At 51.8% G+C, this 13,438-nt stretch overlaps 2 protein-coding genes and 1 long non-coding RNA gene across 5 annotated transcripts; 1 reads left to right on the top strand and 2 right to left on the bottom strand.

The window, feature by feature from the left end:
- The first annotated feature begins 811 nt into the window (after positions 1-811).
- Positions 812-5,492, top strand: LOC139586999 (RING finger protein 39-like). Of its 3 annotated transcripts, XM_071420790.1 has the most exons (4): positions 1,949-1,968; positions 2,741-3,002; positions 3,036-3,265; positions 5,384-5,492. In XM_071420790.1, exons 2-4 carry the CDS (start codon positions 2,814-2,816, stop codon positions 5,469-5,471), a joined length of 507 nt encoding a protein of 168 aa, XP_071276891.1. In that variant the 5' UTR covers positions 1,949-1,968; positions 2,741-2,813; the 3' UTR covers positions 5,472-5,492. The 3 variants fall into 3 exon arrangements, with proteins under 3 accessions (XP_071276892.1, XP_071276891.1, XP_071276890.1); XM_071420791.1 differs by having other exon boundaries at positions 812-2,209; positions 2,741-3,265; XM_071420789.1 differs by having other exon boundaries at positions 1,950-1,968; positions 2,741-3,265.
- A 1,130-nt stretch (positions 5,493-6,622) lies between these two features.
- On the bottom strand, positions 6,623-7,669 carry LOC139587005 (uncharacterized). The gene is made up of 3 exons (XR_011678122.1): positions 7,656-7,669; positions 7,455-7,543; positions 6,623-7,270 (listed from the first exon to the last, which is right to left on the bottom strand). It is a non-coding gene; the product is annotated as an uncharacterized lncRNA (long non-coding RNA).
- A 453-nt stretch (positions 7,670-8,122) lies between these two features.
- PPP1R11 (protein phosphatase 1 regulatory inhibitor subunit 11) lies at positions 8,123-13,428 on the bottom strand. Its single transcript, XM_071420796.1, has 4 exons — positions 13,151-13,428; positions 12,691-12,799; positions 8,908-9,296; positions 8,123-8,275 (listed from the first exon to the last, which is right to left on the bottom strand). The coding sequence occupies exons 1-3, from the start codon at positions 13,220-13,222 to the stop codon at positions 8,917-8,919; spliced, it is 561 nt and encodes a 186-aa protein (XP_071276897.1). The 5' UTR covers positions 13,223-13,428; the 3' UTR covers positions 8,123-8,275; positions 8,908-8,916.
- Positions 13,429-13,438: the final 10 nt, after the last annotated feature.

Genomic DNA, 13,438 nt, shown 5'->3' with positions numbered 1-13,438 from the left:
TCCCCAAATTATCCCAAATTATTCCAAGTTTTCCTGTATTCCCGAATTATCTCAATTTTTTCCGAAATTATCCCAAATTTTTCCCACATTTTTTCCGATTTGTCCCAAATTATCCCCAAACTCCAAAATTATCTCCAATTGTCCCAAATTTTCAAATTATTCCCAAATTATTCCCAAATTATTCCCAAATTATTCCCAAATTATCCCAGAATTATTCCAAATTTATCCCAGAATTATTCCAAATTTATTCCCAAATTATCCCAGTATTATCCTAATTTATTCCCAAATTTATTCCCAAATTTATCCCCAAAATTATCCCCATTTATTCCCAAATTTACTCCCAATTTATTCCCAATTTATTCCCAAATTTATCCCCAAAATTCCCAAATCATTCCCAAAATTACCCCAAAATTCCCCAGCCCCCTCCTGTCCCTTTGTCCCCTCCTGCCCCCAAATTCCCCAAATTATTCCCCCCAAAAAAATTCCCGAATCCTCCCCAAATTCCCCCGTCCGTGTTTTCCCTGTCCCCCTGTCCCTCCGTGTCCCCCTGTCCCTCCCTGTCCCTCTGTCCCTCCCTGTCCCTCTGTCCCTCCCTGTCCCCATTCCCCAAATTCCGGCGCCACCCCCGCGTCCCCTCCCTGTCCCCAAATTCCGATCTCCCTCCGTGTCACCCTCGTGTCCCCTCCCCTGTCCCCGCCTCTCTCCTGTTGTCCCCATTTCTGTCCCCATTTCTGTCCCCATTTCTGTCCCCATTTCTGTCCCCATTTCTGTCCCTTCCTGTCCCCATTTCTGTCCCCGATGTCCCCTGGCCACGCTGGCCGCGGCCTCCTCGTGTCCCCTTTGTCGCTGTCCCCTCCCCTGTCCCCCTGTCCCCATCGGTGCCACCCCTGTCCCTCCCCGTGTCCCCACATTCCGATGTCCCCACGTGTCCCCCTCGTGTCCCCGTGTTTGTGTCGCTCCCGTCCCCGCCCCTGTCCCTCCCCTGTCCCCGCCCATTTCCTGTTGTCCCCAGCTCTGTCCCCTCCCCTGTCCCCACATTCCGATGTCCCCACGTGTCACCCTCGTGTCCCCGCCCCGACATTCCCGTGTCCCCTCCCTGTGTCCCCTCCCTGTCCCCTCCCTGTGTCCCCACATTCCGATGTCCCTCCCCGTGTCCTCCTGTCCCTCCCCGTGTCCCCAAATCCCCTCGTGTCCCCCTCGTGTCCCTGTGTTTGTGTCGCTCCTGTCCCCGCCCCTGTCCCTATCGGTGCCACCCCTGTCCCTCCCACATTCCGATGTCGCTCCGTGTCCCCCTGTCCCTCCCCGTGTCCCTCTGTCCCTCCCTGTCCCCACATTCCGATGTCCCTCCGTGTCACCCTCGTGTCCCCTCCCCTGTCCCCTCCCTGTCCCGGCCCCGACATTCCCGTGTCCCCAAATTCCGATGTCGCTCCCTGTCCCTCTGTCCCTCCCCGTGTCCCCAAATCCCTCCGTGTCCCCCTCGTGTCCCTGTGTTTGTGTCGTTCCTGTCCCCGCTCCTGTCCCCTCCCTGTCCCCATCGGTGCCACCCCCTTGTCCCCGCCCATTTCCTGTTGTCCCCAGCTCTGTCCCCGCCTCTGTCCCCGCCCCGACATTCCCGTGTCCCCTCCCTGTGTCCCCACATTCCGATCGCCCTCCGTGTCCCCCTGTCCCTCCCCGTGTCCCCAAATCCCCTCGTGTCCCCCTCGTGTCCCCCTCGTGTCCCCCTCGTGTCCCCCTCGTTTCCCCCCTCATGTCCCCGTGTTTGTGTCGCTCCTGTCCCCTCCCCTGTCCCCCTCGGTGCCACCCCTGTCCCTCCCTGTCCCCACATTCCGATGTCCCCCCGTGTCCCTCCGTGTCCCCTCGTGTCCCTGTGTTTGTGTCGTTACTGTCCCCGCCCCTGTCCCCATCGGTGCCACCCCCCTTGTCCCCGCCCATTTCCTGTTGTCCCCAGCTCTGTCCCCTCCCCTGTCCCTCCCACATTCCGATGTCCCCACGTGTCCCCCTCATGTCCCCGTGTTTGTGCCGTTCCTGTCCCCTCCCTGTCCCCGCCCCGACATTCCCGTGTCCCCTCCCCGTGTCCCCACATTCCGATGTCGCTCCGTGTCCCTCTGTCCCTCCCCGTGTCCCCAAATCCCCCCGTGTCCCTCCTGTGTCCCCCTCGTGTCCCCCTCGTGTCCCCGCGTTTGTGTCTCTCCCGTCCCCGCCCCTGTCCCTCCCCTGTCCCCGCCCATTTCCTGTTGTCCCCAGCTCTGTCCCCTCCCCTGTCCCCACATTCCGATGTCCCCACGTGTCACCCTCGTGTCCCCGCCCCGACATTCCCGTGTCCCCTCCCTGTGTCCCCACATTCCGATGTCGCTCCGTGTCCCTCTGTCCCTCCCCGTGTCCCCAAATCCCCTCGTGTCCCTCCCGTGTCCCCCTCGTGTCCCCGCGTTTGTGTCGCTCCCGTCCCCTCCCCTGTCCCCGCCCATTTCCTGTTGTCCCCGTCTCCGTCCCCTCCTGTCCCCATCGGTGCCACCCCTGTGCCTCCCTGTCCCCACATTCCGATGTCCCCACGTGTCCCCCTCGTGTCCCTGTGTTTGTTTCGCTCCTGTCCCCGCCCCTGTCCCCGCCCCGACATTCCCGTGTCCCCTCCCTGTCCCCACATTCCGATGTCCCTCCCCGTGTCCCCAAATCCCTCCGTGTCCCCGTGTTTGTCTCGCTCCTGTCCCCGCCCCTGTCCCCTCCCTGTCCCCATCGGTGCCACCCCCCTTGTCCCCGCCCATTTCCTGTTGTCCCCATCCCCTCTGTCCCCATCCCTGTCCCCATCCCTGTCCCCGATGTCGCCCTCGCTGCCCGCCCAGCGCGGTCCCCTGGCCCTGCTGGCCGCGGCCACCTCGTGTCCCCTTTGTCGCTGTCCCCTGCAGGACCCGGTGCTGCTGCCGTGCGAGCATCGCTGCTGCCGCCGCTGCCTCCTGCCCCCGCTGCTGTCCCCGATGTCCCCAGCGCTGTCCCCGATGTCCCCAGAGGTGTCCCCAGCGCTGTCCCCGATGTCCCCAGAGGTGTCCCCAGAGGTGTCCCCGGCGCTGTCCCCGGGCTGTCCCCAGCGCTGGCCCCGCTGTCCCCAATGTCGCCGTCCCTGCGCTCCCGGACGCGTCCGCACCGCGGTGGCGCTGGCGGTGGAGGCGCGGATCGCCAGGAGGCTCGCGGGGGACGCCGAGGGTGACAAAAGCGACAAAGGAGGCGACAAAAGCGACAGCGCCAGGAGACGGCGGCGAGGCGGGAGGTGCAGGTGAGGATTGGGGGATTTTTGGGATTTTTTTGGGAATTTTTTGGGATTTTTTTGGGGGATTTTTGGGGAGATTTTGGGGTTTGGGGACATGGGGTTGAGAGGACAGAGGTGGGGACAGGGGGGTGACAAAAGTGACACCGAGGGGACAGCACCGAGCCGGGAGGTGCAGGTGAGGATTTGGGGAATTTTTGGGATTTTTTGGGGATTTTTTGGGATTTTTTTGGGGTTTTTTTGGGAGTTTTGGGGACATCGGGACACACAGGGGATGGAGGGGACAGAGGTGGGGACAGGGGGGTGACAAAAGCGACAAAGGAGGCGACAAAAGCGACAGCGCCAGGAGACGGCGGCGAGGCGGGAGGTGCAGGTGAGGATTGGGGAATTTTTGGGGATTTTTGGGAATTTTTTGGGATTTTTTTGGGGGATTTTTGGGGAGATTTTGGGGTTTGGGGACATGGGGTTGAGAGGACAGAGCTGGGGACAGGGGGGGTGACAAAAGCGACAAAGGAGGGGGACAAAAGTGGCACCGAGGGGACAAAAGTGGGCACCGAGGGGACGGCGCCGAGCCGGGAGGTGCAGGTGAGAATTTGGGATTTTTTTGGGGGATTTTTGGGAATTTTTTGGGGATTTTTTGGGGATTTTTTGGGGTTTTTTGGGAGTTCTGGGGACATCGGGGATGGAAAGGACAGGGCTGGGGACAGGGAGGTGACAAAAGCGACAAAGGAGGTGACAAAAGTGGCACCGAGGGGACAAAAGTGGCACCGAGGGGACGGCGCCGAGCCGGGAGGTGCAGGTGAGAATTTGGGGAATTTTTGGGATTTTTTGGGGTGTTTTTTGGGACATTTTTGGTGATTTTTGAGGGATTTGGGGGAAATTTAGGGATTTTTTTGGGGGGAGATTTTGGGGCTTTGGGGACGGGGGTGGAGGAGGAAATTTGGGGTGAAATTTGGGGATTTGGGGGAATTTTTGGGGGGGATTTGGGTAAAAATTTTGGGATTTTTTAGGGGGGAATTTGGTGAAATTTTTGGGGGAAATTTTGGGAACTTTTGGAACCCCCCACAAACCCGGGGTGGGGGCGGGGTCGAAATTTAATTTTGGGCCAATTTGGGGCCAAATCCACCCCAAACCCTGCGGGGGGAGGGGACAACAAAAACCCCAAAATTGAATTTTTTAAGGGATTTTTTGGGGATTTTTAAAGGGATTTTTGGGGGGATTTTTTAAGGAATTTTAAGGGATTTTTAAGGGATTTTTTAGGGATTTTTAAGGGATTTTTTTGGATTTTAAGGGATTTTTTGGGGATTTTTGGGGATTTTTTTTTTGGATTTTAAGGGATTTTTAAGGGATTTTTTGGGGGGATTTTTAAAGGAATTTTTAAGGGATTTTTTGGGGATTTTTAAGGGATTTTTGGGGATTTTTTTTGGATTTTTTAAGGGATTTTAAAGAATTTTTGGGGGGATTTTTAAGGGATTTTTTTGGATTTTATTTTTTATTTTTAGGGATGGGTTTTTTTGGATTTTTAAGGGATTTTTTAGGGATTTTTAGGGATATTTAAAGGGATTTTTTTAGGGATTTTTGGCGGATTTTTAAGGGATTTTCTTGGGATTTTTTTAAGGGATTTTTAGGGATTTTTAAAGGGATTTTTTTTTTATTTTTAAGGGATTTTTTGGGGATTTTTAAGGAATTTTTGGGGATTTTTAGGGATTTTTTAAGGGATTTTTGGGGGATTTTTAAGGGATTTTATTTTATTTTTTTAGGCATTTTTTGGAATTTTAAGGGATTTTTTTGGGGGGGATTTTTTTTGGGATTTTTAAGGGATTTTTTTGGGAATTTTGGGGATTTTTTGGGATTTTTTTGGATTTTTTGGGGTGTCCCCACCCCTCCGCCCCTCCCCCACCCTCGGGGCTGGCCCCGCCCCTCCCCCACCCGGCCCGGTGACATTTTTGACATTTTTGACATTTTTGGGCGGTGACCAAAATTTTTTTTGGTTTTTTTTTTTTTTTTCTCCCATTTTGGCCCCTCCCACCCCAAAATTTTTTGGGATTTTTTTTTCTTAATTTTTAATTTTAATTTTAATTTTTTTTTGTATTTTTGTTTTTCTTTCTCTCTCCCCCTCCCCCACAGCCTCGGGGCCCAACTGCGAGCGGACGCCGCCCCTCCCCCCACCCCCCGCGCCACCCCTCCCCCACCCCCGCCCCTCCCCCCACAATAAAAACGCGGCCCCTCCCCCCCCTTTTTGTGTCCTCCGGTGTCGCTTTAATGTCCCCAAAGGGGGGGGGGAGGGGAGGGGACCCCCAAAATGGCCCCGCCCCGGGGGTGGGGGGAGGGGATTCGGGGGGTGGGGGAGGGGCGGGGTGGGGGTTTTGGGGTTTCCAGGTGAAATTTTGGGGGTCCCCAGGTGAAATTTTGGGGTCCCCCGTGACGTTTTTGGGGTTTCCAGGTGAATTTTGGGGTCTCCCGGTGAAGTTTTGGGGGTCCCCAGGTGAATTTTGGGGTTTCCAGGTGAATTTTTGGGGTCCCCAGGTGAATTTTGGGGGTCCCCAAGTGAATTTTTGGGGTTTCCAGGTGAATTTTTGGGGTTTCCAGGTGATTTTTTTGGGTTCCCCGGTGACGTTTTTGGGGTCCCCAAGTGAATTTTTGGGGTTTCCAGGTGAATTTTGGGGGTCCCCAGGTGAATTTTGGGGTTTCCAGTGAATTTTTTGGGTCCCCAGGTGAATTTTTGGGGTCCCCGTGACATTTTTGGGGTTCCCAGTGAATTTTTAAAGTCCCCAGGTGAAATTTTGGGGGTTCCCAGGTGAATTTTTGGGGTCCCCAGGTGAATTTTGGGGGTCCCCAAGTGAATTTTTTGGGGTCCCCAGGTGAAGTTTTGGGGTCCCCAGGTGAAATTTTGGGGTTTCCAAGTGAAATTTTGGGTTCCCCAAGTGAATTTTTGGGGTTTCCAGGTGAATTTTTGGGGTTCCCCGTGACATTTTTGGGGTTTCCAGTGAATTTTTGGGGTCCCCAGGTGGGGGGGGTTCGGGTTTCAACCCCTGGCAGTGAAATTTTGGATTTTGGGGTTGAAATTTTGGGCTGAAATTCCGGAATTTTGGGGCAAAAATCTGAAATTTTTTGGGACGAAAACCCAGGAAGTTTTGGACTAAAATTCCGAAATTTTGGGACTAAAAACCCCAGGGATTTTGGGGCTAAAACTCCGGAGTTTTGGGGCAAAAATCTGAAATTTTTTAGGGCTGAAACCCTGGAATTTTGGCCCTAAACCCCAGGAATTTTTGGGTTAAAAATCTGGAATTTTGGGGGGTAAAAACTCCAGAATTTCGGAGCAAAAATCCCAGAATTTTTGGGACTAAAACTCCAGAATTTTGGCCCTAAAAACTCAGAATTTTTAGGGCTGAAACCCTGAAATTTTGATGCTAAAGTTCCAGATTTTGGGACTAAAAAACCCGGAATTTTTGGGGCTAAAATTCCAGAATTTGGGAGCAAAAAAAACAGAAATTTTGGGGCTGAAACTCCGGAATTTTGGGGTTAAAACTCCGGAATTTTGGGGTTAAACCCCAGAATTTGCAGCCCCAAAAGCCCCAAATTTTAACCCTAAAACTCCCCAGAATTTGGGACTAAAACCCTGAAATTTTCAGCCCTAAAACCTCAAAATTTTGACCCTAAACCTCGCAAATTTTAACGCCAAAACTCCAAAATTTTGATCCTAAAAGTTGCAAATTTTGGAACGAACCCCCTGAAATTTTAACCCTAAAATTCCAAAATTTTAACTCTAAAACTCCCAAATTTTGGCCCCAAACCTCCAAATTTTTAACCCTAAAACTCCCGAATTTTGGGACTAAACCCCAGAATTTTCAGCCCCAAAGCCCCAAAATTTTGGTTCTAAACCCCAAAACTTTAACCCTGAAACTCCAAAATTTTGGTCCTAAAACTGCCAAATTTTGGCTCTAAACCCCTGAAATTTTAACCCTAAAACCCCCAAAATTTTGGCCTTGAACCCCTGAAATTTTAACCCTAAAACTCCCGAATTTCACCCCAAAAATCCCCCGAAATTTTAACCCTCAAACACCCCGAATTTCTGGGAACGGAACCACCCGCAATTCTCAGCCCCAAAACCCCCAAATTTTAACCCTGAAACTCCAAAATTTTGGTCCTAAAACTGCCAAACTTTGGCTCTAAAATCCCCAAAATTTTGGCCTTGAACCCCTGAAATTTTAACCCTGAAATTCCAGAGTTTTAACCCTAAAACTCCCAAAGTTTGGCTCTAAACCCCTGAAATTTTAAACCCTAAAACTCCAGAATTTTAACCCTAAAACCCCCAAAATTTCGGGACTAAAACCCAGAATTTTCAGCCCCAAAGCCCCAAAATTTTGGCCTCAACCTCCTGAAATTTTAACCCTCAAACCCCCAAAATTTTGCCCCACAAATCCCCCGAATTTTAACCCCCAAAACTCCCGAATTCTGGGAACGGAACCACCGCAATTCTCAGCCCCAAAACCCCCAAATTTTAACCCTAAAACCCCCAAAATTTTGGCCTCAAACCCCTGAAACTTTAACCCTAAAACCCCCAAAATTTTAACCCTATAATTCCAGAATTTTAAACCCTAAAACCCCCAAAATTTTAACCCTCAAACTCCCGAATTTTGGGACTAAAACCCAGAATTTTCAGCCTCAAAACCCCCGAAATTTTAACCCCCAAAACTCCCGAATTCTGGAATGGAAACCGCAATTCTCAGCCCCAAAAGCTCCCGAATTTTAACCCTAAAACTCCAAAATTTTGGTCCTAAAACTGCCAAACTTTGGCTCTAAAACCCCCAAAATTTTGGCCTCGAACCCCTGAAGTTTTAACCCTGAAATTCCAGAGTTTTAAACCCTAAACCTCCCAAACTTTGGCTCTAAACCCCTGAAATTTTAACCCTAAAACCCCCAAAATTTTGCCCACAAATTTCCCCGAAATTTCGAAATTTTAACCCTCAAACTCCCGAATTCTGGGAATGGAAACACCGGAATTCTCAGCCCCAAAACCTCCCGAATTTGGCCCCAAACCCCCACATTTTTTTAACCCTGAAACTCCAAAATTTTAACCCTAAAACCCACAAAAGTTTGGCTCTAAACCCCTGAAATTTTAACCCTGAAATTCTAGAGTTTTAACCCTAAAACCCCCAAAATTTTGGGACTAAAACCCAGAATTTTCAGCCCCAAAGCCCCAAAATTTTGGCCCTAAAATCCCCAAAATTTTGCCCACAAATCCCCCGAAATTTTAACCCCAAAACTCCCGAATTCTGGGAACGGAACCACCGCAATTCTCAGCCCCAAAACCCCCAAATTTTTAACCCTAAAACTCCCGGATTTTAAACCCTGAAACTCCGAAATTTTGGTCCTAAAATTGCCAAATTTTGGCTCTAAAACCCCCAAAATTTTGGCCTCGAACCCCTGAAGTCTTAACCCTGAAATTCCAGAGTTTTAACCCTAAAACCCCAGAAACTTTAACCCTCAAAATCCCGAATTTTGGGACTAAAACCCCCAAAATTTTGGCCTTAAACCCCTGAAATTTTAACCCTGAAATTCCAGAGTTTTAACCCTAAAACTCCCGAATTTTGCCCCACAAATCCCCCAAATTCTGGGAACGGAACCACCGCAATTCTCAGCCCCAAAACCCCCAAATTTCACCCCAAACCCTCCCCCTCCCCCCCCCCGGTTTGTTCCCTTTTTTTGGGGGGGGTTGGGGGGAGGGGCGGTCCCTCAGTGCTCCATGGGGGGAGGGGCGGCAGCAGCAGCACCGGGGTGGGGGAGGGGCTGCCCCTCCCCCTCCCCCTCCTTTTGCCCCTCCCCCTCCCCGCGGCGCCCCCGGCCCCGTTTGTGGCCCCGATGCAATGGAGGTGCCCGCAGCTCCCCTCCCCCACCCCGCCCCTCCCCCCCTCCTGCCCGGGCCCCTCCCCCCCCCGCGCCTGCCCCTCCCCCCCCCGCTCTTCATCCTCCTCCTCCTCGCCCTCGCTCTCCGAGGAGCTCTCGCCGAACGCCCGCGGCTTCTCGTAGATGCAGCAGCCTGGGGAGAGCGGAATTTGGGGGATTTTGGGGTTTTTTGGGGGAGTTTTGGGGTTTTTGGGGGAGGTTTGGGGGGTGGGAGGGGGAGGGGAGGTGGGGGAGGGGAGGTTTGGGGAGGTTTTGGGGGATTTTGGGGCAATTTTGGGGGAATTTGGGGGTCCCAAGGGGAACAAATTTGGGGGAGTTTGGGGTCCCAAGAGGGGCAAATTTTGGGGGGGATTTGGGGTTTTTGGGGGGTCCCTGGGGGGGGGAAATTTTGGGGTTTTTGGGGAGGGAACCCCAAAAGGTTTGAGGGGAGGTGGGGGAGGGGAGGTTTGGGGAGATTTTGGGGGATTTGGGGGCAATTTTGGGGTCCCAAAGGCGGCAACTTTGGGGGAGTTTGGGGTCCCAAGAGGGGCAAATTTTGGGGATTTTGGGTTTTTTTGGGGAGTTTTGGGGTTTTTGGGGGAGGTTTGGGGGGAGGGGAGGTGGGGGGAGGGGGAGGGGAGGTGGGGGAGGGGCGGTTTTGGGGGGGGGTTTAGGGGATTTTGGGGCAATTTTGGGGGAGTTTGGGGTCCCAAGAAGGGCAGATTTTGGGGTGGGATTTGGGGTTTTTGGGAGGATTTTGGGGTTTTCTTGGGGAGTTTTGGGGTGGGGGGAGGGGTTTCAAAAAAAATTGAGGGGGTGGGAGGGGGGAGGGGAGGTGGGGAGGGGCGGTTTGGGGAGATTTTGGGGGATTTTGGGCAATTTTGGGGTCCCAAAGGCGGCAACTTTGGGGGAGTTTGGGGTCCCAAGAGGAGCAAATTTGGGGGAATTTTGGGGTTTTTTGGGGGAGTTTTGGGGTTTTTGGGGGAGGTTTGAGGGGTGGGAGGGGGGAGGGGAGGTGGGGGAGGGGGAGGGGAGGTGGGGGAGGGGCGGTTTTGGGGGGGGTTTTAGGGGATTTTGGGGCAATTTTGGGGTCCCTGGGGGGGCAAATCTGGGGGTCCCAAGAGGGGCAAATCTGGGGGAATTTTGGGGTTTTTTGGGGGGATTTTGGGGAGTTTGGGGGTTTTTGGGGAGGTTTTGGGGGGAGGGAACCCCAAAAGGTTTGAGGGGAGGTGGGGGAGGGGCGGTTTGGGGGGGTTTTGGGGGATTTGGGGGCAATTTTGGGGTCCCAAAGGCGGCAACTTTGGGGGAGTTTGGGGTCCCAAGAGGGGCAAATTTTGGGGATTTTGGGTTTTTTTTGGGGGAGTTTTGGGGTTTTTTGGGGGAGGTTTGAGGGGTGGGAGGGGGGGAGGGGAGGTGGGGGAGGGGCGGTTTGGGGAGGTTTTGGGGGATTTTGGGCAATTTTGGGGGAATTTGGGGTCCCAAGAGGGGCAAATTTTGGGGGGGATTTGGGGTTTTTTAGGGGGGTCCCTGGGGGGGAATTTTGGGGTTTTGGGGGCGGGAGGGGGAGGGGCGGTTTGGGCCCATTTTGGGGTCGATTTTAAGGAAATTTTTGGGATTTTTTGGGGGTTTTTTTGGGATATTTTGGGGATATTTTTGGGATTAATTTTGGGCCATTTTTGGGGTCGATTTTAAAGAGATTTTTGGGATATTTTGGGGAAAATTTTGGGATTTTTTGGGGATATTTTGGGGATAATTTGGGATATTTTAGGGGATATTTTGGGGATATTTTTGGGATTAATTTTGGGCCATTTTTGGGGTCGATTTTAAGGAGATTTTGGGGATATTCTGGGGATGTTTTGGGATTTTTTGGGGGATATTTTGGGATATTTTTTTGGATATTTTAGGGGATATTTTGAGGCTGTTCTGGGAAATATTTCAGGACATTTTGTGATATTTTTGGGGCCGTTTTTGGGGCTGTTTCGGGACTATTTTGGGGCACTTTGGGGCATTTTTGGGATCTATTTTAGGGCTATTTTGGAGCTATTTTGGGCCATTTTTTGGGGCTGTTTTGGGATCTATTTTAGGGATATTTTTGACACATATTTGGGGATATTTAGGGGATGTTTTAGCCTTATTTTAGGGCCATTTTGGGGGCTATTTTAGGGCCATTTTGGGGGCTATTTTAAGGCTATTTTGGGGCACTTTGGGGCCATTTTTGGGATATATTTTAGGGCTATTTTAGGGCCATTTTGGGCCATTTTTGGGGCTGTTTTGGGATCTATTTTAGGGATATTTTGGATATATATTTGGGGATATTTTAGCCATATTTTAGGGCCATTTAGGGGCTATTTTGGGCCACTTTGGGGCTGTTTTGGGATACATTTTTGGGATATTTTAGGACAATTTAGGGGATATTTCAGCCACACTTTGGGGATATTTTGGGGCCATTTTTGGGGCTGTTTTGGAATCTATTTTAGGGATATTTTGCATATATATTTGGAGATATTTTAGCCATATTTTAGGGCCATTTTGGGGGCTATTTTAAGGCTATTTTGGGGCACTTTGGGGCCATTTTTGGGATATATTTTAGGGCTATTTTAGGGCCATTTTGGGCCATTTTTGGGGCTGTTTTGGGATACATTTTAGGGATATTTTAGGACTATTTTGGGGATATTTCAGCCACACTTTGGGGATATTTTGGGCCATTTTTGGGGCTGTTTTGGAATCTATTTTAGGGATATTTTAGGACTATTTTAGGGCCATTTTTGAGATATATTTTAGGGATATTTTGTGATATTTTAGGGCTATTTTGGGGCCACATTTGGGGCTATTTTAGGGGATATTTCAGCCACACTTTGGGGATATTTTGGGCCATTTTTGGGGCTGTTTTGGGATCTATTTTAGGGATATTTTGGATATATAAATGGGGATATTTTTGCCATATTTTAGGGCCATTTTGGGGGCTATTTTAAGGCCATTTTGGGGCACTTTGGGCCATTTTTGGGATACATTTTTGGGATATTTTAGCGCCATTTTGGGGCTATTTTAGGGCCATTTTGGGGCTATTTTTGGGCTGTTTTGGGCCATTTTTGGGGCTGTTTTGGGATCTATTTGAGGGTTATTTTAGGACTATTTTGGGGATATTTCAGCCACACTTTGGGAATATTTTGGGTCATTTTTGGAGCTTATTTGGGGTGGTTTTGGATCTATTTTAGGGATATTTTTGACACATATTTGGGGATATTTAGGGGATGTTTTAGCCATATTTTAAGACCATTTTGGGGCCATTTTTGAGATATATTTTAGGGATATTTTGGATATTTTAGGGCTATTTTGGGGCCACATTTGGGGCTATTTAGGGGATATTTCAGCCACACTTTGGGAATATTTTGGGCCATTTTTGGGGCTGTTTTGGGACACATTTTAGGGATATTTTAGGACAATTTTGGGGATATTTCAGCCACACTTTGGGGATATTTTGGGGCCATTTTGGGGCCGCATTTGGGAATCTTTTGGGGCTCTTTGGGGCATCTTTCGGTGCCGCTCACACTTGGAGGAGCGCCGGCCCAGGTGCTCGTTGTCCACGGTGTCGCTCGACCACTCGACTTTCTTGTCCGGCTTCCTCTTCCTCAGCTTCAGCGTCAGGCTGCGGTTCTCCTGGGGGGCGGGGCCAGCAGGGGTCACCCAGGGGTCAGCAGGGGTCACTCCGGGTCATTTTGGGGTCATTCAAGGTGACCAAGGGGTCATTTTGTGTCCCCCAGGGGTCACTCAGGGCTCATTTTGTGTCCCCAGGGACCCTTCCCAGGCCCCGAAACCCCTCCCAGTTCATCCCAGTCCCTCCCAGTAACCCCACAGACCCCTCCCAGTCCCTCCCAAACCCCTCCCACTCCTTCCCAGTATCCCATCCCCCATTCCCAGTCCCTCCCAGTCCCCTCCAAACCCCCTCCCAATCCATCCCAGTCCCGGTCCCCCCCCCCATCCCATTCACTCCCTCCCCCGGCCCGGTACCGGTTCCGCGGTTCCGCTCTCGGTGACGGTGGCGGTGCCGCAGCCGCCGCCAGTCTCCGCGGTCTCCGCCATGGCCGCGGGGGGAACCCGGGGGTGTCCCCGGTACCGGGAGGGGACGGCCCCGCTACTGGGATGGGGCGGGGGCGGAACTGGGAAGGGCCGGGCCGCTCTCGCCGCCGCCCCCGGTGCGGCGCCCGAGGCCGCCCCCACTTCCGGTGTGCGGCGCCACTTCCGGTGGGTGCGGCAGCGAATCCGCTCCCTCTGCGCCGCCGCTTCCGGTGCGCGGCA

The sequence above is a fragment of the Agelaius tricolor genome, unplaced genomic scaffold (genome assembly GCF_023055355.1).
Source record: "Agelaius tricolor isolate 1412-34295 unplaced genomic scaffold, bAgeTri1.0.p SCAF_165, whole genome shotgun sequence".
NCBI classification, from domain to species: domain Eukaryota; kingdom Metazoa; phylum Chordata; class Aves; order Passeriformes; family Icteridae; genus Agelaius; species Agelaius tricolor.
Note: the sequence above shows the minus strand (reverse complement) of the source record. Positions and strands in the feature narration are given on the sequence as shown.

Excerpts from the sequence above, each read along its gene's own strand:
- LOC139586999 (XM_071420791.1), top strand. The coding sequence starts at position 1,275 with ATGTCGCTCCGTGTCCCCCTGTCCCTCCCCGTGTCCCTCTGTCCCTCC. Across the intron at positions 2,210-2,740 it reads TCCCGTCCCCGCCCCTGTCC|CCCCCTTGTCCCCGCCCATT; the intron begins CTCCCCTGTCCC and ends CATCGGTGCCAC. Across the intron at positions 3,266-5,383 it reads CGGCGAGGCGGGAGGTGCAG|CCTCGGGGCCCAACTGCGAG; the intron begins GTGAGGATTGGG and ends CCTCCCCCACAG.
- PPP1R11 (XM_071420796.1), bottom strand. The coding sequence starts at position 13,222 with ATGGCGGAGACCGCGGAGACTGGCGGCGGCTGCGGCACCGCCACCGTC. Across the intron at positions 12,800-13,150 it reads AGAGCGGAACCGCGGAACCG|GAGAACCGCAGCCTGACGCT; the intron begins GTACCGGGCCGG and ends CCCGCCCCCCAG. Across the intron at positions 9,297-12,690 it reads GGGCCGGCGCTCCTCCAAGT|GCTGCTGCATCTACGAGAAG; the intron begins GTGAGCGGCACC and ends CGCTCTCCCCAG.